General features: G+C 42.9%; 1 protein-coding gene across 13 annotated transcripts in view; it reads left to right on the top strand.

Annotated features, from left to right (window-relative positions):
* PTK2 (protein tyrosine kinase 2) overlaps positions 1-26237 on the top strand; it is a 197262-nt gene that overhangs the window by 47749 nt on the left and 123276 nt on the right. For 4 of the 13 annotated variants that reach the window (XM_035318399.1, XM_035318400.1, XM_035318398.1 and 1 more), the window contains exon 1: positions 11219-11550. The exons of 2 other annotated variants lie outside the window; for them this stretch is intronic. In XM_035318399.1, coding sequence (XP_035174290.1) covers positions 11505-11550 — 46 coding nt within the window. In that variant the 5' untranslated portion in view covers positions 11219-11504. Of the gene's footprint in view, positions 1-9492; positions 9621-11216; positions 11551-26237 lie in introns of those variants that run through there. 7 more of the 13 variants (XM_035318395.1, XM_035318393.1, XM_035318405.1 and 4 more) reach the window with 4 other exon arrangements.

Below are 26237 nucleotides of genomic sequence, written 5' to 3'. Positions count from 1 at the left end.
CTAAGAAGTGCCTGCCTGCTCATTTACCCTGGGACGTTGTACAGCTACAAACCCTAAGGGAACTTCTTAAGGCCGTTTGGTAAGGAGTTAGGAACTTAAGGGATTTGTCTGCTGTAGGGTGGGATTTTCTGAGTTTGTAAAAATTTGTTTGAAAGTCAAGGCAGGAGGTAGGTATCTGAGAGAACTGGAAAATTCACCTATCTCTGTAAAGGAAAAAAAAATAAAATAAAAGAAAGATGTAAAAGCAGAGGCAGCCTTGCCAGTGGAGGATGGTGAGCTATTCAGGCATTAGGGTATGGTGAATGAGATTGTGTCGCTTCTTTACAACACAAAACCTTTGGTGGAAGCTGTTGAAAGTGTCTTGTTATGGTGCAGACCACAGCAAGAAAAACATGAAATTCTGAAGGTGTGGTGGTTTTACCGTGCTAGGCAGTTGAACACCACAACCGCTCTCTCACTCCCCCTCCTCAGATGAGGAGGGGAAGAAGTAAAGGAAAGAACAACTCACGGGTTGAGATAAGGATGATTTAATTAAAAAGGGGAAATATATATATATATATATATATAATTAAGGAAATGTTATTATTAATTAAACAATTCAACTAAAGGGAAAAAAGGGAAAGGGGAAAAGGGAGGGGGAAAGGGAATAACTAAACAAAACAAGTAAAGGCTATGTGGAAGTGCAGAGGAAAGAAATGACTCTCTACTTCCCACAAATGAGCGATGCTTGACCACGTCCTTGAAGCAGGGCCTCAACGCACGTAGCCAGTGTTCGGGAGGAGGACAGACGTTTTCACGAGAGCCCACCCCTCCCCTCTTCTTCCTTTTTCCACCTTTTATTGCTGAGTGTGACATCATATGGTATGGAATATCCCTTTGGTTGGTTTAGGTCAGCTGCCCTGCTGATGTTTCTTTCTCACTTTTTGCCCACCCCCTAGGAGGGTCAGAGAGAGTCCTGATGCTGTGCCAGCACTTCTCAGCAGCAGACACAACACTGGTGTGATACCACTGCTGTTCTAGCTACAAGTGCAGAGCGCAGCACTGTATGGGCTGCTGCAGGGAAAGTTAACATCCCAGCCAGACCCAGTACAGAAGGTTAAAAAAAAAAAAATAATTACAGTATATAAACAAGTATACTTTATCTTGCAAGCAGTATCATGCTTATGCCCATATTACATATACTCTGTTTCTAATAAGGCTGTTCCACAGAAAAGTACAATTTCTGCTAATTTCTGTAACCACTACAACTCTTGTAGTCCTTTGAACTCGTAGAAATAACGCACAGAACAAATTTCTCTTAAACCACACACCATGTTGGTTTCCTCTCCGGTTATATTTGCATCTCATATTGTAGAGTTTTGCTGCAGAAGCAACCAAGATGACTAAATCTTGATAAATTTTTCAAGATGTTACTTTTCTTTTTTCCTCTAGTAAAACTAATAAAAAGTATGGAAAAGGAGCATTCTCCCTATCCACCCACTTTGTCAAGAAGATGTTGACGTAATCTTTCTGGATTTCTGTAAAGCTTTTGATACTGTCTTTCACAGTATCCTTCTGGACAAAATGACCAGAATACAGTTAGATGAAAGCATTATAAAATGGGTGAACAACTGGCTGACGGGTCAGGCTCAGAGTGTTCTTGTAAATGGGGTACTGTTGGGATGGCGACCTGTCACTAGTGGGGTTCCCCAGGGCTCCATTTTGGGACCAGTCCACTTCAATAAAGGACTTAAACAATCTGGATGAAGGACTTGAGGGTTTTTGGAGCAAGTTTGTGGATGATACCAAATTGGGTGGAGCTGTTGACTCTGTCGAGGGTGGTGAGGCCTTGCAGAGAGACCAGGACAAATTAGAGAGATAGGCAATCACCAACAACACGAAGTTTAACAAGAGCAAGTGCTGGATCCTGCACCTGAGAAGGGACAGCCCTGGGTACATGTACAGACTGAGGGACAAGATGCTGGAGAGCAGCCCCACAGGGAGGGATCTGGGGTTTTGGTCAACAGCAAGTTGAACATGAGCCAGCAGCATGCCTTGTCAGCCAAAAGGGCCAGCCATACAGTGGGGTGAATCAAGTGTTGCTAGTCAGTCAAGGAAAGGGATTGTCCCGCTCTGCGCTGATGCATCCTCACCTCAAGTACTGTGTGCAGTTTTGGGTGCTACAGTACAAGAAAGATGTAAAGCTCTTAGTGTCCAAAGAAGGGCTACGAAGATGGTGAAGGGTCTGGAGGACAAGGCATATGAGGAGCAGCTGAGGTCCCTTGGTTTGTTCAGCCCAGAGCAGAGCAGGCTGAGGGGAGGCCTCATGGCAGCCTGCAGCTCCCTCACGAGGGGCGCTCAGGGGCAGGTGCTGAGCTCTGCTCTCTGGGGACAGCGACAGGACCCGGGGAACGGCATGGAGCTGGGACAGGGGAGGGTCAGGCTGGGGTTTAGGGAAAGGTTCTGCACCCAGAGGTGGTCAGGCACTGGGAAAGGCTGCCCGGGGCAGTGGTCATGGCACTGAGCCTGCTGGAGTTCAAGAAGTGTTTGGACAACACTCAGACACGTAGTCTGATTTTTTTTTTTTTTTGGGGGGTGGTCTGGGGACCTAGGAGTTGGACTCGATCATCCTTGTGGGTCCCTTCCAACTCGGAATATTCTGTGATTCTAAGATACCTGTAGAATTGGGCACAATTAGCAGTGTGTTTTGATGAGACCTGAAACTTTCTTGGATAAGCTTGCTATACTATCCAAGTATGTTAGTACCTAAAGTTTTGATGGCAGCAAATATGAGGTAAAGGAGGGGTGGGGATGACAGCATTACTGAAAGAAGGATTCTGGAAATCAGGTTGGATCTTGTGTAGTTGTTTACATAAAATAAAAGTTGTTTGTGTTTTTTTGTTCTGCAAGACTTGAGCAGGGAGTGGCTTGGGATCATCTCCCAAAATACACATAAGCTTGTTTGAAGTAGAACATCATGGGCCACAGTGAACTAAGAGGAAAAACATTACGTGGTTGAACTTTTATCAGACTTTGTTATAAGTTACACCTAAAATGATTATAAATGAAAGACTATATGAGAATTCCTGCTGATTGTTCCCTGGTCAACTGTGCATCCTCCAAGAGGAGAACTAAATGGTTTTGTTAAGCTTCTAAAACTTTAGACCTTATGATACGGAAAGGTATATGGTGGGATGTTAGAGGTAGTCATACTGATTGAGGTTCTGGAAACATCAGCAATTGAATTACTGACATTTTTTAATGTACAACTTGTTCTGTAAGGGTTTTAAACTGAAATTTGGAGGACAGTGAGCTTTGTTGAACAACCTTCCTCCTTCAAAGCCTGAGGGGAAGAGGAAGTTTGACCTTCCTACCCTCAACACAGAAACAACTAGACATAAGTCCTCTAACCTATGAAGATGACCTATTAAGACGTCAGTTTCACAGTTACTTCTGCAATTTAAAAATTCTTACTGTGCCTTCATCTCAGAATGCTTAAACTTCTCTACCAGCAGTTTGACTGCATTTTGTTCTCCATGTGCTGTCACCTAGACAAGGCTTGCGATCATCCTCTGTTTATGCATTCATTGTTTTTTTTTCTCAGCCTCTCGTTTGCATAAAAACCTTAACACCACGACTTGGTTGAAAGGCATCAAGTGGGATTGTGGAGACTTATGCCACAGGTTTTCTTGAAAGTGGTGTTTGACAGCTCAGTACTAGACAAGAGATGAGTTCTTGGCCTTGTCAGATGCTGTTATGTGCTGACAGCATTGCTCCTGTGACGTTTGGTAATGTAGGTCATTCAGGTTGCTGTCAGGTTTTTTAATGTTATGTCTACCATTGCGAGACACTGGATATTTATTTAATATCCTTTTCCCTAGATCTGAAGTAGGGCCGTGCCCCCAAAAGTTCTCAGCTGTATCACTTGGTCTTGTAGCTTTTGGTCTTGCTTATTGTAATTTGTATCACAACATTCTTGAACGTCTTTCACTTCATTGAAATACTGCCTTTTGTGCATAGTTGCCCTCAAGTCACTGGATAAAGTTAATTACACTTACAAGTCAGTTGAATTTGGAGCTACAGTGAAGAGGTGCTGTGGATCTGCTTGTAAACGTACCTGTTGCAAAAGGATGCAGACTGGGGGCAATTGCTGTCTTTGAAACACTGAGTGCAGTTTCACCCAGTGTTGCAGCTGGTTAACGAAACCAACGTAGGCTTTATTTCCCGGTGACATCCTGGAAGCCTTTTTACAACTGAGCAACACGTACTTGTGTTTTCTGGGCACTTTGGTTTACAGTTTACAGGCATTTCTATGGGTAAACCTGTTTGATGCAGTGCAGTTGTGTCTAATTGGAGGAACAAACGAGTTTATATAAGGTGGTGGATTTTGCATCGAATAAAAGGTTTGGTGTTACCTGAGGACAACCTTTGATCCCCATAACGATGGAAGAGCGGAGAATTCCTCATGCAAACACCAATAAACTCTCAAGGAGCTGCTTCTCAGGTAGTCAGAGACACAGGAGAAAGTTCCTGTAAAGTGAATGGCACTTCTCAGTAGAAAATTGTAGGGGGGATTGGTTAAAGTGAACGGGAGTTGATTTTGTGTGTGAGTGTGTGGTTTAGGGGCTAAACTACAGCTGGCTCTACTGGGGTTGTCCTAAAAAGTTAAACTCATTTTTTTTTAATTTCTCATGCAACAGTTCTGACCCCAAATTATGCGAATGAAGAGGAAAAGGTGTATTTGTGCATCCTTTCTTATATCTTAAATACACATTATTCTTTGCTTGATAGGTTAGGCACAGCATTTGCTTGCTTTAGCAGCCTTAAATTTGTGTTGATAAAACTTTAATAGAAAAGACATTATGTAAAAATGAATTTTTAATTTCCTGCTTTCTTAGGCTTGAAGGATGTCAACACTGGCTCGACTAGTCTAATACCGAAACATTAAAGTTAGATGGGTGTTTATCATAGCCTATAAGCGTTTATTTACACGTGGAAATGATTTATGCTACTCTCATCCTTCAGTAAGAAATACATTACTAGCCGTTCCACTATTTTTTTTTAAATATAAACAGAATAATGGTGCATTATTGTGGATTTTTTTTCCATTTGTGATTGCATTTAGTGATGTGAAAGTCGGAGGAACTGCTAATGTTATATTTTTTTATGTAACGCTGTGAGTCTTTGAAAATTAAATGCTTTCTTCTGAGGTGCGGTGATACATAAATTAGACACAACGCTTAGCTGTAAACATGAATTTAGCACACAATTTTTTGGTAAGCTGTTGTTCTAGCTGTGTATTTAGCATTTGGAGGAGAAGCTGGTAGGACGAGGGAAACACGTCCAAGCTATGCCATTTCTGGTAAATTAATTGGACCCTCTGTGGCTGCGTAGCTTGCTTTCTGTTGTATAACTGGTTATTAGATAGATGAGAGAAAAAGCAGCCCAGATACAAGCAGGACACTTAAGAGACTTGCTGACCCCTAACCAACTTCTTTTTCCTCTATCGCCTCTTCGAAGATGTGACCAATTATTTCTCGTTTACCTTTGAATTAATGAAGAGGGGTTTTAAGGAGTGTCTGTAAGGTCAACTGATCCACTCACGCATCCCTTCCACAGAACAAAAGTAATCCTTGCAGAATGAGTCTCCATTAAACAGCATCAAAGGGGGGGGTTCTCCCCCTTGAGGTACTTTCTGCTGTGTTTCCCCATAACCAGAGCCTGTTCCCCACAAACAGAGGAAGCTTTTGTAAGGTTCTGGTGACCGTTCTGGATAGCTTTGTGTGTCACTCCTCCTCCCCACCCAAACTGGAAGAGAAAAGCAGTGCACACTGGTAAGCACGGGGAGCTGAATTACCAGGCTTGATTTTGCCTTAAAGCAAGGAGCAGGAGGTGCAGGGTTGGGTCTTTTCTCCTCTTGGCTTTCCAGCTCACCATAAAGCACATTTCTGTGGAATTGTGAAGGAACCTCTCAAAAACATCTTGAGGACAGCAATAGGGTTTTTTGGTAAACAGCCTCGAATCCAAAGAGGCAGAAGATTGGAATCAGGGCCCTAAGGAAGGAGTAATTTTAAACCATTCTCAGATTTCATGGTGCTGCCTTTATATTTCTCTACAATAAGCCTTCACAAAAGTAAATGGAAGGAAGTGGGAGAGTATGAGGGGGCTTGTCCACCCACAAGAAAATCTGCTAAGACTTTCATGCCTGCAAATTAATGCAACCCATGTGGGTTTAAAAAATGGCTAGTCTTTATTTATGGAACAATAAAAATGAAGTTAACTCAGTGGTCCTTCTAACATCTGGTGTCTTAACAGCATGGGCCAGGACACTGCATGTTGCTCAACGTCAGAGGATGCTTTGGGAAGGGGAACTATGGGAAACTTAATAGTACGTTGCTCCTTCTCTCTCCCAATGTCCTGTCCTGGTTCCCTACCCCAGGTGTTTTATAACGAGATATAAAAGAGGAATTTTGGTAACAGTATATGAAACACAGCCGTGGGAAGCAAGGAGGACTTGCATCTCAGAAAGAGATACAAATATTACTGTAAAACGTAGTTGAGAGGACACTGATGCCAGCTAGGTGCTCATGGCGTGGTGAGAATACGTTACTTAAATACGCACTTGTCAGGAATTGTGGCCTTAGATGCTTTCTACTAATAAAGCTCACCAAGCGACGGAAGAGAACAAGGAGTTAATTCAATGTTGGATTGAATTTATGCTAGAAAAACGTCTGAAGCAGAGAGATGAAAAATAGTTTATAATCTGGAATGAATTTCATTGGGATGCTGGTATCTTCCTCTGGTCAGCTGCAGCACTGGGGTGTGAATCCTGCAGTGCATTCCCTCCTTGTCCTGGCTGTCGGCTGGCCCAGGCTGAAGCTAGGACGTGTCCTTCCCTGTGTCGTACGAGCTGAAATCTCAAGTGTCCTCAAAACAGAGCAAGAAATCCTAAAGCAGGATGCACTTTATGGAGCAAAGACTAAAACTGAAGACTGAATTCCCAAATCCATTTTTTTTGCTTGCTTGATTGGGAACTTCCCCAAAGAGAGCTGATCTTACTTGTAGTTCACTTGGCTCTTTTTTTGCCCTTTTTAAAGGATGATACGTTTAGGTACCAGGGCATCCGAAGATCTCCAATACAGTCCTTGCAGAACTGAGCGCGCCCACAGATAATTACAGTAATTAAAGAAACTCTTAAGGGGTAAGCTTGAGAGAGTGCAGATCAGTAAAAAAATTCACTGCAGCCTCAGTCTTTGGAGAGCATTGCTGCTGAATTGTAGAAACAAACATGGAAAAGCAAATGGATTAGGATGCAGAAGATTGTCACATGAGCAATGAACATGTTTTAATTGTTAAAACAGTCGTGAAGCACTTTAGCTTTACAGGCTGCTCTGCTATTCTCAGTAAAAAGCATTTGCAGCTTAACAAAACAAAACCCTCCATTTTTCATGAGGGCAAATTTGGTTTGGGAACCTTTTTTTTTTTAACTGGCAAAATGAATGCAATGAAGAAATGTTCTTTCCATCTTTTAAATCAATATGCAGATCTTCCTAAAATAAACGTGCTTGTTCTCAAGCATCCAGTTCCTACTGGAGTGATGAGCAGCATCCCAGAAAGTGGCTACGACTGGGAACGGTCGAGTCCAAAAAAATAAAACAATGACGATACGGTTCCTATGCTCTAGGCTACACCTTTTTGTTTCATCTAACAAGCAAAAATGCTGCTCTCTTCTTGCTGTTGGAAGGAGAGCCCTGGTGCTGGTATGCTCGTCTGGCAGCTGAGATGTTGCAGTGGAGGAACTGAAAAACGAAGGTTTTTATTCTGTTGAACGCTGCCTTGAGACATCCATGGTCTTCCTTCAAAGTTTCTGAGTACTGAGTTCAGTTTGGTTTCTCTGGGCAAAGAAACTTCTTGATTTAGCTCTGTCCTGCTGCCCATCCCAACAGTGCTCAAACTTGTCAGCCAGTTTGATCAAAATCTGATGAACAGAGATACTAACTGGTGTGAAAATAAAACTGCTCTTTAACCCTTTGTTCCACGAGGCTTTGTTATTTTTGCAGCTGGCTTCTCTGGGAGGCAGGATCAGCCCTTCAGGCAAAATGAAAACAACAAAAAACAACAATTCTGTGATACAACTCAAAAGCTTCTGACTTCAGAGAGCCCATGCCGATACTCAGAAGCCTGGAAACTAGGCTGGCGTTGGGCAACTGAAGTCATTGTCACCATGGAAAAAAACTGAGTCAGGATTTTGATGTTTTGGTTTCCTTGGAGTCAAAATGTCATCTGTTAGCTGAGGACCTTGGGCTCCCTAGGTTATTATTGGGGTACTCTGAGGGTTTCTGGTAACAGTGTGTGTTTTATGAGAACGCCCCATCCTTCTACATCTTCTTAGTATCAACAAATACATTTTTAAATATATTTTTTTTAGTATTTTGTGTAATAGCTGTGAGCATCATTGCTTACACAGTGAGTACAATGCGGATACTATCAATATATGTCAGCAGATGCATCTTACACGAGAAGAACAAATGTTCTTGTTCCACAGTCCTGGTTTCTGACAAATGGTCCTTACCTCACTAAAAGGTTTAATCTGCTTGGCATTCCTTAAAACTGGTGATTTTACCTTAACGGTACTCAGACACCTACTGGATGTGCAGTATTTATAAAACGTTGCAAATACTTTTTCAATTTCTTTTTACTTTGTGCCTCATCCTCTGCTTTGCATCACCCCCCAAAACAGAAAACCCCACCAGCAACCTGTAGGTTTGGGGTTTCTGACTTTATCCAGAACACAAAGTTTACTCTTTGGGCTTTTTTGTACTGAAAAGCTGGCAGTGTTGTTTGAAAGAGGAGAAAGAGCTTGTGTCTACTAACTACTTTTTACAGCAATTAATTGAAAAGGTGTGATTAAAAAAAAAACACCCTAGCATCAAGGAAGCAATTGGCTTATTCGGACAATCTGTATTCAAAGTACGAAATACTTGGTTAAACTGTAAAACTGAGTACAAAAGCTCTCAGGCCCTGTGGTACTTTGCATTCACCTTGACTTTGTAGCGTGAGGGAAGTACGTCCTTGCCGAGAACGATCGTCTCATCAGTAAGGAGAGCTGTAAGGAGCGGGCAGCATCTCTTAGCACATGGATTGATGGGCTGTACCGGTTTCATCTGAGAAGTGGAAAGACAAATGCAGGTCCACTCGTTTTTATACAATTTGCCACGGTAATGCACTTACTAGTTGATATTTAAGAGTTTTATTTTCATAAGTAAAATTTAATTTAGGCCCTAGCACTTTTGCCTCTCGATTTAATTTATTTTTTTTAGCTTGTTTTCTGCAAAACGCTGTCTTTTTAGGGGAGAAATCCACGCCTTTTTAAATATATTTTACGCCCTAACGCACAGAGCAAACCAACTCGGTGAAAACCGGGAAAGTGCCTGCAGCTTTCAGTTTTGTGTCAGAGCGAAACAAGGGTTCAGGGTCACGAGGTGGCGGAGCCGGACCTGGAAAATCGCCTGCCCTGCCCCGCGGGCTGGAGCTGGCACCACACCGGCACCTACCCTCCGTGCATCTTCCGTAGGACACAAATGTACTCGGTTGTGTTGCAAAGGGCGCCCTAACCAACATGTATTTCTTCAGCGTTGAAGGTAAATATCACCCACCCTGTTCTGGGAAGTGCTGGGCTATCTGCTGAGCACTTGAGGGCTTTGAAAACTTTATTGGGTTGGGGCGCCCCCCCCCCCCCCGGCATCCAGGCATGTCTTCGGTTCCCTTTGGCTTTCTTCAGCCCCAGAAAGAGCTTTGTGCCTGAGCAGTGATGCGGAACATCTGATGGCCTGCTTGTGGCCTAACCCCGCTCTTTTTTCCAGTGAATATTTTTTCTCTTTTAAATATAGAAGAAAGCAACGCTTCTCAAAAGCAGCAGCAACTGTATTTATCGAGAGCTTTCGCGTGCACTGCCGTGGTTCTGCGCAGCCAGTGTATGGAGAAGTGAAGGTGGCAGTGAAATAATGAACAGTAATTAAATATATGCGATAGATTAGTTTGTGCTGCTCCAAGTAGGCAGATAGGTTAAGTCGAAGGCTGTTAGCTTTGGATTAATTCCCTTTTGGTTGCAGACTTGGCTAAGCCGTGTGCCTTACCGCTGTGAGTGGGGAAAGATTAACATGCAATACGTGAAAAGGCCTGAATATAAAATACGTGAAAGGATCCGCCTGAGCCCTGTTCTGGTGGTTTGAATGGGTGTTTCAGCCAAAGCAGTTGTCCACAGTCTGTTTTGTGCCATGGGAAAAATGGGTATGTCCTTAATTTCCGTATACACATGCTGCTTGAATGCACGTTTAGAAACACACACGTGTACACTGGTTATGCTCTGGTTGTATGCTAAATTATATTCTGAATTACGTACTCCGAAAATCCTTTTCTAAGTAGCGTAGATGTTAAATCCTCAAAGTTGAGATGAGCCAAAGGCTGTGTGCTTGTGGTGATCTTCGCTTTTTGACGAGAGGGGTGTGCGTCTCTATATATACATAAATATATATTTATATATCTGTGTTTATATATGCATATTTATGCTTACATGTACATATATACAAATATATAAAATATATACACACATATATACACACACACAAAATATATATATATATACACAGATTTATAGATATATATACATATATACAAATATATAAGGAAGCCCTGCTTTTAGGGGGGTGGCAGCCGTGCTGCTGGCTCGTTAGTGTCACAGCCTGTGGTAATTGCTGGCTTTTTGTGCTTTCTCTTAGTTTTTAAAGCAGCCAGATACTCCCCGGGCTCTCGCAGCCAGGCGGCAGCTGCAGGTGCGCTGTGGGGCCGGCAGTGCTGTGGGGCTGCCCACTTGCTCCTACAAATTTGTGGAGGTTCCCGTGTGCTTTTTGGGGCCGCCGTTTCTTTTTCTTTTTTTTTTTTCTTTTTTTTCCAGGACGGCTGCGTGCGAGCATCTGTAGAAAGGAGATAAAAGCAAAGGAGGGGGGGGGGGGGAGAAAAATGCGGGCGTGAGTGCCGGCTGCGGGTGCCTCTGGGAGGATTTTCTCCCCATTGAATTTCGCCGCATTGTTCGCCGCCCCAGCCGCGGCACCCGGGGCTCGGCCGGGTTGAGGGAGCCGCTGGAGGCCCCGTCGACGGGAGCAGGGGGAGATTAGTTATATGGACGCCGCGTTCCCTCATCGCCTCCCCTCCTTCTGCCCGCCCTCCCTCCCCCCCTCCCTCGCTCCCGGCCTCCGCTCGCCCTCCGCCACGGCTCACCCGGCCTTGGCTTCGCCTGGCGGAGGAGCGAGAGGATGAAGGCGGCCGAGCGGGCTCAGGGAAGGTCGCTGGTCGCTCCCCGGCCTGGTGGATCTCTGCTCACACCAGGGGCCGGCTTCCCAGCCCCGCCGCAGGACCCCGGGCGGCCGCAGCACTGATCGGGGTCACCCTGAGCCCGGCTCCATCCCCTCCGCCCGGGTGCGTGGTGGTGCTGGTGGCGGGGCCCCAAACCAGCAGGTGTGAGCTGCATGGAGAAGAGCGGCTGCAGTCCTTTCCCGATGTGCTGGGCTAAAGGTACACCCCACTTACCTTTATTTCCCCCCTCCTCCCTTCCCTCCTTCATTTAATGTTTTACCACCTGTATGTCTATAGCTTTTTTTTTTTTCCTATCAGAAAAGAAAAAAGCAAACCTGGAATATATCACATTATTTTTATTCCGGTCGTGCAGTTGTAACGTGAAGCAGCCACCTGGATCTTCTTTCACCTGACAACCGCAATGCTTTTTTTTTTTTTTTTTCTTTTTCGTGGCTTTTCAGAATTATCTGAACTGAGAGAGCACTTGAGCTGTTCGGCTTTTAGTTCTGCTGCTGTGAGGCTCTCCTTGCTTTGGTTTTAAGGTTTGCATGTTTTAAAACAGCGAGCGTAATGCTGCTTTCGTGTACCTTTCGGGAGAAGTTGTTTGGAGCATTTACTATAGGGGACTAAGATCTCTTTGCTTGAGCTCTTACACACACAAAAAAAGAGGGTGACTGGCCACAAAGCAGGCATCCCTTATAGCGAGGCGCTTTGACTTGAAATGGAGGCTTCACAATAATTAGGTGGAAATACGAAACTCATTCCCATGATTATCTTAACTTGCATTGCAAAACACTAATATTTACCCTGTTACAAGCCAGAGAGTGTTTGCGCTGGTGATGGGGGTGAAAGTATCCAGAGGAAGATACGGCGCGGGGACTGAGCTCAGAATTTTGTTAGTAGTCAAAGAATGAAATCTTCCTTAGATGGCAAGCGGCTGTAAAAGGTTAAGTGTTGCTGATTGTAAGCATAACTCTCCCCTTGTCCACTTTCATTTCAATGCACTTTCTTTTTTGGAAGAGAAGCTGGCCGTGGAGTATTGCGTCACCGTAATCTTGGATCGCCGACAGAGGCAGTTGCTTCAGAAGTTCAGGGGAGAGGTGGCTGAACCAGGGAGGAAATGGTGCTGCAGGAGCCGGAGCACATAATTGATTAGGAGTGGTCTCGGGTAAAGTAACGCCGAGTTTATTGACAGTTTCATGCTGTCTGGAGGACACACGATGCAGTTAACGCTGCCTTTGCCTTGAGTGCTTTCTGCACCTTGCTGAAAAGTTGAGGCTAAACTTGCTACCCCGCTTGCCTTGCATTGATAAATAGTGGCATATGTAGGAGAAATAAAGAAATCACAGACCTGGAGCACCACCGCATCCTGGAAATGTCTAAGGAAGTACAAAATCAGTTGGATAACAGCAGTATTAGATGAAATTGGGATTCAGCTCCCTGGGATATCCTGAGAGTCAGAAGGAAGTCTCTTTCCTAGAGAGTAACTTGCAGAGTGTACAAGTAGGGAAGAAAAACTTCTCTTAAAAGAAAAAAGAACAGGTTGTTGCCATCTGTTGTTAAGGCTGTTTAGTCTTGGGGATATCAGTTTTCTTCTTCCCACTCCAGCACCAGAGGATCAAGACAGCAGGGAAGGCTGCCTGCGTCCCTCTTGCTAGGGGATGGCTGCGTTGGGCCACGATAAAAGGTATTGATTTCTCCCCCCCCCCCGCCACTGCAACAACTAAAATGAAGGAAAAGCGATCCCACCCTCTTGCCTGGAGGGTTCTCAGGACCTAACTTGGGTGATGATGGCTTATCCCAGCCATCTCCGTCCCGAAATGGAGAGCGGCCGTGTAATCTCTTCTTATTCCTCCTGGGGGGGGGAGGGAGAGGGGACACGAGCGGTTACGTAAGGACAAAGGCACAGCATCTCTGAGTCTGCCAATTGTGGTGATTTCTGGAAAAGGCGACATACCATCCTCCCCAAAAAATAGGGCAGATGAGAAATAGCTAGTGCTATATTTGTCATTGAATGGTGGCCGTTCGTTAGTCGATGAATACCCCGTGCACTGTTCACCAGCTTAACCTTAGGGAAATGAAACGGATCTGGCCTACTTTGATAAGGGCTGTGAGATATCTGCAGTCAAAGAAAGGTAATATATTAATGAGAGAAACGTTCGGTTTGCGTGGCTTTGTCCCGAGCCTTTTGCTAATCTGTTAAAGCTTCGGTTTGTCTGCAGCAAAAATTGATACAACTTTATCAAGTGTTCTGTAACGCCTTAAAGATGCAATCTTGATGTATTTCTTTGATTTCTATGCAAGACGTCTTTCTGAATGGTCCATTCTCTGAACGCGACAGATTAAGCTTTTGGCGTGTTGTGTGTGATCTCACAGCAAACATTCGTTCTCTGAAAAACGCTTTGAAATGTTTCGGTAAGTCTGCGCTCGCTTTCTGTTAGGTATCAGTCTGAAATCTTCAGTCCTGCCGATGCTGTGGGCTGACCTAATTGCAGGTAATTCTGTGTGCTCCCACTGCAGGGCTGCACCAAAGAAGAAAATAGTACTTGTTTTCTTCAAAAACTATTTGTATAATCTCTGTTGCCAGTTTTTGCCTCCTCTTTACCCTAGCATCAATCCTAAGTGATGTTTCTGAATTTGATACCTTAGCCTGGTTCTGTATATTCCAGATTTGAGAATATTTTGATTGGCAAATGAAGAGAAAGTGTGGATTTTGTTGACGGGCATGCTTCTTCTCAGTAAGCAGCCCGTGTAACTTTACTTCGGTAGCGATAGGAGTAAAACGTTTTTGGCTGCTTCTTTCCCCGCGCTACCCTTCCCTCACTGAGTAATTTGAAACTTGAAATCTCTCATCTTGTGAAATACATAGGTTCAACCTTGGCCAGAGCCTCTGAGAACACTGCAGTCGGTGTCTTGGTCGCGGCAAAGGCAGGCAGTAAGTTTCTTTGGGCTGAGTACAGCAAATCTGTGCTGGTGTCCTAGAGGGATGTCTTCTTTCCGACTGTAACAGACCAGCGAGTGCTTCAATTGCCTTAAATTTTACCAAATACATTCTATGGATCAGCGGTAATCTACTAAACCTGTAATCTGAAGTTTACAGATATCTAAAACTTACAAATAATGTGACTTATTTATTTTGTGTTGGATGCTCTTGCTAGTAGCCTTTCTTCCCAAATTTTGCCTGGCATCCCATTTTTAATACACCCAATAACTCGGTGAAGGAAATGTGAAATTAAGTTAAGGGTGGTTGGATAGCTCGGCTGGATAGCTGTAAATTATCCACCCAAGGGAGGAGGAAGTTTCTTTAATAACCTTCCAAGTGAAGAGCTCAGTTTAATAATTTACGAGCAATAAATTGACGTGATGTTAAGTGTATCACCCGTGAGTAGTTAGCGAGGGGCGATTGCAGTTACTGAATATTGCCTTTTAGACTGTAAAAGGTGTATACTGTCTTCAGATAACTGCAGTTCAGCCCAAGCCCTCATGTTGATTTTGTTTTCAAGCCAGCTATGTTGTGAAACTTATCCAGTCCACCAGGAAGGCGTTTTACCCTATTTATTGCAATCTGTTAATGTTGCAATCTTTTTTAAAGCGATAAGCGCTGAGTAAAAGCCAGATTTCGGTACATGGGGGAAAAGTTCAGAGCTCTTTCTCCCTCATCCCCATCTCCTCGCTCTCTACCATTTCACCAGCAGGAAAATACTGGGGTGATAACTGGAGTCTTGCACACCCATCGCTTTTCAGGTGCTGAGAAATCACCTGAACACGATGGTACCAGTGGCATAGGGAAAGTTGCTGATGTTGGAAAGGTAGGCAGGTAGTCAGCCTCCGAGTTCTTTCTTTCTTCTTAATGCACTGTGTATATACATAGCATAGAAATATAAGGGCTATGGTGTATTAAAAAACTGTTAGCATGAGCTTTCTGTTGCATCTTCCTAATGACTTGTGGTTCGGGTGACAGGAGGGAGTGTTCAGCTCACGTCTGGACTTCTCTTAGATCCGTGGGGAATGCTATAATGCTAAAGGCTCCCCCTTGCTGTGGGGACACACCTGGGGAAGAGGAGTTCAGCCTGTCATCTGGCAGCCTGTTGGCAGCTTGCTATGTTGGCTGCATCAGCTGATGAGACATGTTAGCCATTTATTTCCAAACCGTAGTTTTGTCTAAATTTTTGCTAGTGACTGACTTTTTAAGATGTGAAGTTCACAAACAGTTGAAACACGTGTTATTTCCATTAATGTGTGCCTGCTTAGTTGTTGGAAGCCTTTGCAGAAAAAAAGGAAAAGAAAAATAACATTAATCTCATCAAACCACTTCAAAGGCAATTTAAGAAAAGTTCCCAAAATGCTTTTGTATATTTACAAGTGAAAATAGGCTGGAAAAGTGGGTGGTTTTGTTTTTCAATTCTGCATTACTGTACTGCGTGTGGTAGAGCTGATACTGCTCAAAATGTATAGAAAGTGTGAGAAGTGCTATGAGAAGCGACGCGTTTCCATCAGGGTGGTTGTTTCTTATTCCAAGAGAAATGGGATAGAAGATGGAGCTCGAGATACTTGGACAAGAAAGGAAAACGATTGTTTTGAATGCCTGGAGAGCATTTAGTGTTACCAGTGTAATGGAGATGTGTGATCTTATCAGATGTGCTACTTAGTGATGAGCCAGTAAACCAGAGTGGAATTAAATTCTGAGCTGCCACTAGAAAGCTAGACGTTATGCAAGGAAAACAAACTGATCTCACTGGCCTTTTGGAGATGCTTGAGATAAAGGCAGAAGAGCAAAGTCTGGAAGCCACCATCTTAAGAGGATGGTACATTGATTGAAATATTCTCTTTTGCTGAATGTTCAGCCAGGAGTTTGAGGCCTTAATAAGAGTTCTTATTCCATTTATATTTGACTTTTTTATCACAAGTCACATAGGAAAAATGTGTGCGTGTGTTCTCATTTATGTATATATTAGTGTTTTTTCTCACTTTTTTCACCTAGTTAGCCTGGCAATAGCCTGTTGCAGTGTTTAGAAATCAGCATCCTTAGGTGCTAATCCTTCAGGTCCACTCAAGATGTTCTCTTACCTGTTTTTGTTGTGCTAACAAAAGCAATCCATTGGACAGCTGATCTCCATGCACAGCTTCTTTGGGAAGGACTATTGTAATGAAATAAGCTTTTCTGACTGGCATTACATTTGCAAGGCATTTATTAGCTTGTTTAAATCCTTCCACTTGCTGAAGTGTGGCTTAAATGGAATAGATGCAAATTCATGCCATGCAATAATTTCAGTGTGTGCTAGAGGAGTTTGTAGTTTTCATCAGTTATTAGTCAAAAAAAAAAAAAAACTCTTTATTATCCTTAATTCATGACGTGGTATGGATTTGTTCATGATACTCTATTAAAAACAGGAGAGACATTAAATTAACAGGCGCCATCACGTTATAGCAGGCAAGCCTGTACAAGCTGCTGGTTCCTATAAACTGGCACAGCAAAAACAAAAGAAAATGCCTTTGTGAATGTTATATTAAAACCGGCTTAAGTACAGCACATCATAAATGTAGTTGATTATAGTAGTTATTAAAATACGGTGGCGTTCACGAAGATCATACAAAATCAGTGAGATCTCTGCAGATGTGGTGGTGAGAGGTGCTGGCACCAGTTCCTTCTGACCGGCGGCGAAGGAAAGGGATTGCTGAGGTTATGGCAATAGCTGGCTAACTGGTAGGTGGCCAGCACTCCCTGGGACACCACATTTACTGGTGGGATGTGGGAGGAGTGCTGGGTTTTCACATTGCATGTTGCTTAGCAGAGACGGCAGGAAAAGTTAGCTTTCCTGGGCGGAATTGAGTCCTACTGAGTCACTTCATTGAAAACAATCCGTAAACGAACTCCTTTCTTTTTTTTATCTGATAACCAAGTTTTGTTTCATTGCCAGGAGAGGGATTGCTTTCCCCAGCCCCACCACTGCTTTCCAAAAGAGTGTTTTGCCTGGCAGGGATTTCAGATCCATAAAACTAAAGGCTAGCCTTCTGGTTTGCCTGGTTTTTGTTTGTTTGTTTAAATTGGACTCATTCTGTGAATGATGTATAGTCCCTTGTTTTATGGAGGAAATTCCTAATGAAAAAAATGGCTTCTCCGTGGTGTAAGTCTCCTCATTTGGAGTAAGCCCAGGAAGAAAATCGGTGTGTGACCTTCGATTTTGCCACCGCTCGGTACAGCTGTGCTCAGAGCAGCTGAAGCCACTTGGGGAGCAGCTTGCAGGGGAGAGGGCAGATGAAGAGCTTAATAAACTGAAGTGTGGCATTTTGAGACTGAAAGCTGAATTTTGACTTAAATTTGACGTGCTCTAGGACTAAAAGTCACTTGTCAGAGGAAATTGAATAGTTGTGACTTCTCTGCACCCAGCGTTTGATGCTTCACCTTGTGTCAGCCAAATGTGCCCTAAGTTTTCTTTCAGAATCAGAAGAGGTGTGCTGGTAAAATAACTTTGAAAACGTTCAAAAAAGAAATCAATTATTTTGCTTCTTGACCCTGTAGAATACACAGATCATCTTCATTGCCTTGTTGCTTATAGCCTCTGGCATTGTCTGACTAGTGACTAAAGAAAAGTAAATCCTTCTGGGTTTTGCATACTTTCCAATAACTATAGGGATTTAGCTGAAGCCATTCATACTTAAAATTGTCAGTAAAACTAGACTTTTCCTGGTTCTAGCTCCTTGTTGAAGCTAGACTCTTTAATGCTAATAGTTCCTGGATTCCTGTAGTTGTGGAGTTTTCTCCTTTAACGTGATCTACAAAGATCACTGCAGCAAATAACTTGATCACAAGTAGTTGCTGTGTGGGTAATGGCCTGCAGTCATGCCAAATCTATATTTCTAGGCAGGAGGATGGAGAGGAGCCAGATATATTCCTGGAGCTTCTCAGCTGGCTTCTGAAGGTAAGGGGCAATAGGCCCTGTGCTCTGCACTTAGGCCTTGGGCAGCTCAATAACGATCTGTAGGAGGGATACTAGTTGGAATCATATTCCTGAAACCCAAGTGTTTTCACCTCAAAGGAGTTTTTGTCTCGGCTGTGACATGATGGTTGGCCAAGATAAACTGAGCAGAGACACATCAGACCAGAGCAGCCTTCCTGTTCGGGACCAGCGGCCCATTCATGGACCAGGCCTTGTGCTGCCGGTCGGCCTCACAGCTTCATGTCTGCTCGGTGTTTGATTGCAGTGGGACAGAATTACATGGGCAGAATAAAAAGATTGGCTCAAAAGGACTCTGAAAAAGAAGTGTGCAACTGCTGCAGCTCTGCAGCTATCCATCGTAGCACTTTACCAGAGATAATGGCACCCCTGAAATGGCAGCAGCCTATGTGCCCATTCCACAGCCACCAGCACTGGCTGAACAGCACTGGGGTGTGCTGCTTTTGTGTCTGGATGGCAAGGAAACGATGCCTTGCATCCCAGCTTACACCCTGCCCTGTTCAGCTGCACAGGGCTGGGGTGGGGCAGGCAGCAGTGCTGTGTCAGCTGGACATGTTCCGGTTCAAGAAGTTAACGGTAGGTTTCAGCAAAAGGTAGGCTTCCCTTATGTGATCCTGAATCTGTGCTTATTACAAAAGGATTTTTTAGAACAGTGATAATGCGAGGATTCAATGCCTGGGGTTTATTTTATGCTAAGGTAGGAGAACATCAAGGCACCGTTCCTGTTCTGCCCTTGAAGTGAAGGATTTGCACATTTATGCTTTGGCTGCTAAGTTTCTTCAGCCACATCGCTTATTTGCATACGTAAATGGGTACAAGGCATAATCAGTACTCGGGAGGGAAAATGTTCATTGTTTATTCTTTCAAAGTCATTGTGGGAATTTGGTAGGTTCTAGTTTTATCAGATAGTGAACAAATTCTTTCTGGTTTTGGATGCACTTAACTAATTTTTAGTAAAACAAAGCCACGTGGCCTGTGTTGGCCATTAATATTGAATGTGATGCTTGAGAAGTACCAGGTTAGGACATCTAAACAATTCTAAGTGTCTGCTGTCAATTGAAGGGGCAGTAAGGACACAAGTTGTATATTGCTTTCATCTGTCACATCTTTCAAAACTGTGTGACATTTGTAAAGTTAGTATGCCATACCTTAATGATGGAACCCAATGGATCACAGTAGGAACAGCAGCACTTGCTGTGAGTGTGGCTACCTAATAGTTTCTGTGAACAAAACCTCTTTCAAGTAGTTTTCTGAATCGGAGTTCTTACTATTCCTGCTGAAATTATTCAGGTTTATACTCTGGAATCCCTCTCCTCTACCATTGCTTGTTTCCAAAAATACCAAGTGGTGGATATTCCTCCATCTGGGCTGTTCTGCAAGGGAGCAGTGACTCTTAGGGCTAATAAAATGAGATTGACCTGAATTCTTGGTTTGGAGAAAGGTGGGACCAAAACGTGCAGCAGCATGCTGCTTGTGGAGGAGAGTGTAGAGATCCCAGTGTTGTGCTCCTTCCGCCAAGGAATTAATATTACACCTTACTAGCAAACTCTTCCACAAGAGAGGAAAGGGGGGGCAGAGTGTATCTGTAGTGTTTTTGTGAATACCATGCATATCATTTGGATGTTTTATCCAGTAGTTTTAATACTCCTTTCTCTGTTTTGCTGTCTTTATTTTTATTTATTTATTTATTTGTTACTACAAGATTTTGTCTAACTGCATTTCTGTTGTGCCTCTGCTCTGGCCAACAACCACACTGTTCTCTGAATATATAATGCTAAGAAAAACGTCTGCATTAAAGAAGGTTTTTCCTAACTGTTAATTTTTTGTTTGTTTCCTTGATAGATGCTAAGTAGAAAATTGCTTTAGTTGCTAAAAATTATAGATTGGAAAGTAGTGATAGATTTGAGAAACATGTTGTGCAAAGCAGCTAAGAAAACAAGCACAGGTATCAGCTAAGTACCTTTTCCAGGCCGTTAGTTGAAGATCTGAAATTAAACAGAGCAGGTTCCTTAAAGAAGAGTGAGAGAAGAGGAAAAACTGGTAGTGAAGCACTTCCAAAACGCTGTCACTGGACACTGGCAACGTTTAGGTAATGAATGGCACGTACAGGTAGCTGTGCCAGTGAGGATCTCAGCCGTATGTATTCCTTCTCAAGCAATACATACAGCTACCTGACGTGTGGTACTTAGCTCATTTTTAGTTTAAATAAAAAATACTGAAGTAGAGAATTGGTTTTGCTTTGTCTTCAATTAATAAATTATGGGTAGTTCAGAAAAACAGTGTTTTGATCACCACCAGCCCAGTGTGAGATTCTTTCAAATCTGGTGGCTGCTTACCGAGCTGATTGAAGTGAATTTGAGGCATTTCCATTAGTTCAAGTACATGACTTTTTATCTAATGCTTATCCAGCACAGAAAAATAATGCTGGATGCTGATTTCTGCTTAATTTAGGCTTATCTCCACTTTGTTATTTTATGTGAAAATCACAGCTGAGCAAAAGTAAAACAGATCAGGGTGGGAGGGTCTGGGTTTAAGAATCTCAAAACAAGTAAAATTCAATCAGAAAAGGTGAAAAACCTTCACGGGGTGAACTTCAGTGTCTATTCTGGAACTGCATCGCTGCACAGATGAGTAAGCTACCTAACTGAAACTGGCTATAAGATAATTCTTGGATATGAAGTTACAAATACAGAAGATGCTTAACATTTTGAGATATCCAGAAAGGAACTTAAGGATTCAGTATCTCGAGTTACTTACTATAGTTACCTGCTCAGTCATGGCTTGTGCATCTTTAGGAGAAGGAGAAATGGCCAGCTCAGAAGCTTGTACTTGCATCTCTTCTGGTTTTCTTGGACATTAAGCAATTCAGAGAAGTTTAGTATGAGTGCACTGTTTGGAGACGTAAGAAAAAAGAAAGAAAAAGCAGTGGGCAGACTGGAGGTAGGATGCCAACCTCAACTTAAAATGGCTTTACTGGTATGTTAAGCATACTAACCCTTAGTTGTGCTTGTGGATCAACAGAAGGTGTTGATATACTAAAATGATTTATTTAAATATTTTTTTTAAAGAATCAGTAATCACTGATGCCTCAGGCCAGTCAGTATTTTCCTGTGCAGTGGTAGGCATTTACCAAGACATTGGGTATGCAGTCGTTTTTCTGAGTAACACATCGGGAAGCACGGAAGCATGCCCTTGGGCTGTTGGGGATGATGCCTGGACCTAGGACATGACAATTACCCGTGAGTTTCACTTGGGCCTCTCAGTCTGTGGTATACGTGATGCCTCAGTCCTGGAACAGATCGTAAAGGAGGAGTTTAACAGCTTTTTTGTGACTTACTACAATAAAAGTCTTGGAGAGCATCTTTTCCTTCTTTTTGTTAGACTTCCCTCACTCTTCGTTTCCAGTCTACAATACGAAGATATCGTGGATCCTACTAGATATTAGTCTAGTATAAGACTAATATCACTCCAGTTCTGATGGCAGTAAAATGCAGTTTTGTTCTCTTCCTCCAATGGGAAAAATAATTCTCGGAGCCGACCGTAAATACGGTGCAGGCTGTTACCCTTCTGTTCCTCACAAGGACAGTCAGCCCGCTGTAATGCCATAAAGTTGCTCATAAAATGTGTCCTTTGTGACTGTGCAGCTTTCTACCTGTTTGTAGGGCTAGGGCCAGGCTCTCTCAGGTGCTGAACATTTCTTCCCTCCTTATCAGTATGCACACACCTACTCCAGCTCATCACCCAGCCATAAATACCCGCTTGAATCTGCTCCTGGAAATGCCTGGGGGTGTCCATTGCTTTGCAAAATTGAAGCCAAACTGGAGAAGGGTTCAGGTTGTTGATTTCTGTTAAAGTCTTTTTTCTTTGACATTGATTGCCTGGTGTAACTTGGCACTGGGTTTTTCTATGGACTATAATTATTTCTGGCATTTATTACTGCTACTTTGCGTATTCTCCTTTTTCCCCTAGCTCCCTTTCAGCTGTGGAGATGCTGTTTGTACTCTCACTGTGAACTGGTTTGTAGCACGTAAGAGGAGAATATATAAATTTTATAATAATTTGATTTATAAATTCATCTCTTTCTGGGAAAACATACCCTTCTCTGGAGTATTTCCAAAGCAATTTGTCATCTCTTTAATCCAAAATTTACATTAAATCACAAGAAGAAGGAATTTAAAACCTCTCCTGCAAGAAGTCCTTCAAAAATTGACAAACCTTTTCCAAAATACTTTTTTTTTGTAAATGCTGCTGCTTCTTAGGCCTGATAAAGGGACATAAAACAGCCAGGTAAATGTGCAAGCTAAAGATACGGAGTTTGTTCTTACTTTTAAATCAAATTTACAGAACAAATCCAGTTCTAACAGATGTCTTTCATCTGGAAAAGGAAGAAAAAGTGTTTGTTGTTTTTCTGGACACTTACCTTGGTTTTGTAAAAGCAAAAGTCTAGTTAATTCCAATAATTTATTGATATCTAGTATATTGTGGGTGATGGAAAATGAAACAAGTGAAAGCAAGGCATGCTAGCGAACAGGTTGGAAGAGACCTCCAAGACCTCTGGTATAAGCTGTCTTCATCTCTGAAAGCTTTGAGGTTCATTTGCTCAATTAAAGAAAAAATAATCTCTCTACAAACAGTGAGCACAGGCCTGGGGGAGTGTTGGCGAGGAAAGTGTCACGGCTTGACTTGGCCGTCAAGACCTTAAGCCCCATGAGGAAATCCTGAAACGCAGCTCCCTGACGTCCTGCAGGTACATGGTAGGGAATGGATGGAGTAAATGAGAGATGGGGAAGGGCTGTGGGCTCGTTTCTGTAGTGAAGAAACGTGCAGCTAGATGTACCTGAAGGGTTTTTCTCCCACCAACACCCTTTTCGTGCCTATCTTGTTACAGAGAAGCATGGCCGGGAAGCAGCCTGCAGCTGAGGCTCTTGTAAGGAAATAGGTTTTTCACGAGAAGTGGAAGAGGGAAGTTTTCAGTCTCATTTACGAACTGACATCTGAAATAAGGAATTGCTGTTGCATGCTAATAAATCAGAATTTGCTCCTCGTTCTTTGTGCTTTCCGTAGGCTTGCAGTAAGTGAAAGATTGTGGCTGGGGGATGCTTGTTTAGGGACTGCTCTTTTTTAGCTGGAGGGACAGCGAAGCACAAAGTCTCGTTACTTTTGCTGCCCTGGACTCCACTTTACATGAGCAAAATGTGCTTCTATCGACTCCTTACAGCAGGTAAAACCCATTTTCTTCTGGAGTGTGGAAATAATGTGCAGTGTATTTGTTTGGAGTAAATCTTCCTGACTCATACTATCTCTGATTTTATATTTGTGTAGAAGGAACAGAGGCTCTATGGCTACCCAAACCTTAGTTTGCTGCTTTTCACCCCTTTTTGGCATCCCTCGTTCCTCTGAGCAGCGTTGTGTGGGACATTTTAAATGGGTTTTTCTCTTTGGCTGTCACCTATGAAACTCCATTTGCTCGAGGAAATATTCTGCAGCTGATGAAGACGCAGTGCTTTGAGTTGGATTCAAACAAATGCTGAGCATCTAAGGCATACTTCGACATTTACAAACTACTTGGAAATAATTAGAGATTAGGTGTGCTCCTGCTGCTATTGACTGTGCCAGGCATATTTCAAATGCTTGTTTTTATTATCATGTGTTCAAATGGTTTCTGCCCCAAAATTTTACTTTCAATAGGTACGATAGCACTTCTACAGTGTTCTTAAATCACAGTCCCTTGCTGAGGATCTGTAGCTAGTGCTATGGTAGTTAACTCTCAGATGTTTTGTTGATTTTGGTGCAAATTACAGGTGCTTGTCCCTGTCTGCTTTCTATCAGATGCAAACAAACCTTGTCTGCCCTGTTACCCAGGAATCCCATCCACTTTTGCCCCATATCCAAATTCCTGGAGTTAATTCCTTTGATAAGAATGTGTCAGAAGATAAAACTTCAGTACCAGAACTGCAGGGCAGTGTTAGCAAACGCTCCGCTCCTGAGCAAGGGGAAATTGTTTTGGGTAAACTGGATAATCAGACTTGTCTGTTCCTTTCAGGCTGTGCCCTCAAGGACTTCAGCTCATGCAGTGGCTAATCTGAACCCAAAGTCAGGAGATGCCTCAGTTTTTAAGAGTTAAAGTTTCTAGAGATAGGGTGTTCTGATGCACTTTTGGGACTCTAGTTGGTATTTCACAACTATACTTTCCATACCTTGTTATACTTGCTTTGTGTGCATTGTATAATACCATCAGAGTTGCATGTTACAAAACATATCAATTTTTTTAGAAGACACTTGTGTCTCCGAAGAACACTGGATATTACTGGAGCCATAATTGTCCAGTTTACAAATGCTTCAAACCCTAAAATTACAAGATAAATTGCTTTCCTTGCTCCACTCTCAGGAAATGTAAGAATCATCTTATTAAGAAGAATAATAATCTTAATAATTGCTTATCATTAATCTGAATATTTTGTGTATTATATACAATCCTTTAACATCTGTTACAGAAACAGAACTTAATTTCAGCAAAGCTGTAATTTTAAGCCTATTTGAGTATTTGAGATGGAACATGAAAGTCCTGTGCAGTTTCTTTCCCCTTTTCTTTAGTACTAAGGTTTGGCAGTGGAGACAATGTAGGTGACCTAAAGAACCATCCATCCTTACAGGTAAGGAGATGCACACAGGAGCTCCCCAGATCAGCAGAACCCCCTCGTGGTGAGGTAGGTCAGGCACTGGAAGGTGGGCATTATTTCAGCCAGGAGGCCAAACGCTGTAAAAGTTTGGTCAGTCTGCCTTGAGTGTGTTACTTCTTTCACCCAGCAGCTCCTTTCTGTTCTGTCTTCTTGTTCATCCTCCTCCTGTCTGCTGGGACGCTCCCTGGATGTTTTTCTGTGCCAATACACCTGCCTTTTAAAGATTCTTGGTCTCTTTCTCAAATCTGCCAGCTTACTTGGCCATGTGCATCTGGGTACCAGCTAACAGTAGGTAAACAGTTTTAAAGGAGGAGGAGAAAAAATAAGTTTGAACACAATATTTGCATTTTAAATATTCATATTTTAACCACATATTTCTGCCTTCTTTAACCATTGCAGTAGAAGAGTTCACCTTCTCCTCCCAGCTCTGCCTCTTCTCCTCCCTGTTCCCCCCTCTCTTGCCCAGGTGAGTAAATGCTATCCCCAGTATCAGCACCAGCAAATGCAATTTAATAGTTCAGCGTCAGAGGCTCAGAGCTGTCAGATGTGGACTGCAAATGATCTGTGCAGCTGGACTGGAAAAAAGCAATTTCACAAAAACCCAGCCCACACTTTTCTCCCCCTTCTGTGCATGCAGAGGATGTTTCCTATCCCCTGCTTAGTTATTTTCCTCCCACCCCAGCCAGGTGTAGTCCGAGAAGAGCAATGAGCCGACATAGCTTGCAGCTGCCAAGAACGGGAAGCCTCCTCCTCCTCCCTATGACTGGCCATGTGCTTTTGCTGTTTACTTTGTGCTGGCTCCAGAGCTTCTTAGAGCTCTTTTTGAGCCACTTCACCGCACTTAGATAGAAAAAAAAACACACACACACACAACCCAAAACCAAAAAGAAGAAGCCCGGACAGATTTCTTCTGTCTTAATAAGTAAAAGCAGCTCAAAAAGTGTTTAAGCAGCATCAGGAGGCCACAGAAGGGAAGCAAGGGTTGCCTCGTCAGGCAGTGTGGATGAGGAAATGCTTGGCAGGGAGGAAGGGGGTAGCAGGCTCTGCAGCTTTGGCAGCAGCAGGGACAAATTGGTTATATTAAATTGGCTCAGCAGCCTGTGGTGACAACTTGCTTTCCTTTGAAAAATGAGCTCAAACTTCCGTACAAATATATATATACTTTAGAAATAATTATATATCAATTGTGTTGTCTGCAGCATCTTTTAGAGGTAGATTTGAGAAACAAGACTTGAATTCCTTTAGTGATACTTGAACATCAGACTGTACA

The sequence above is a fragment of the Oxyura jamaicensis genome, chromosome 2, assembly GCF_011077185.1.
Source record: "Oxyura jamaicensis isolate SHBP4307 breed ruddy duck chromosome 2, BPBGC_Ojam_1.0, whole genome shotgun sequence".
Lineage (NCBI taxonomy): Eukaryota > Metazoa > Chordata > Aves > Anseriformes > Anatidae > Oxyura > Oxyura jamaicensis.
Note: the sequence above shows the minus strand (reverse complement) of the source record. Positions and strands in the feature narration are given on the sequence as shown.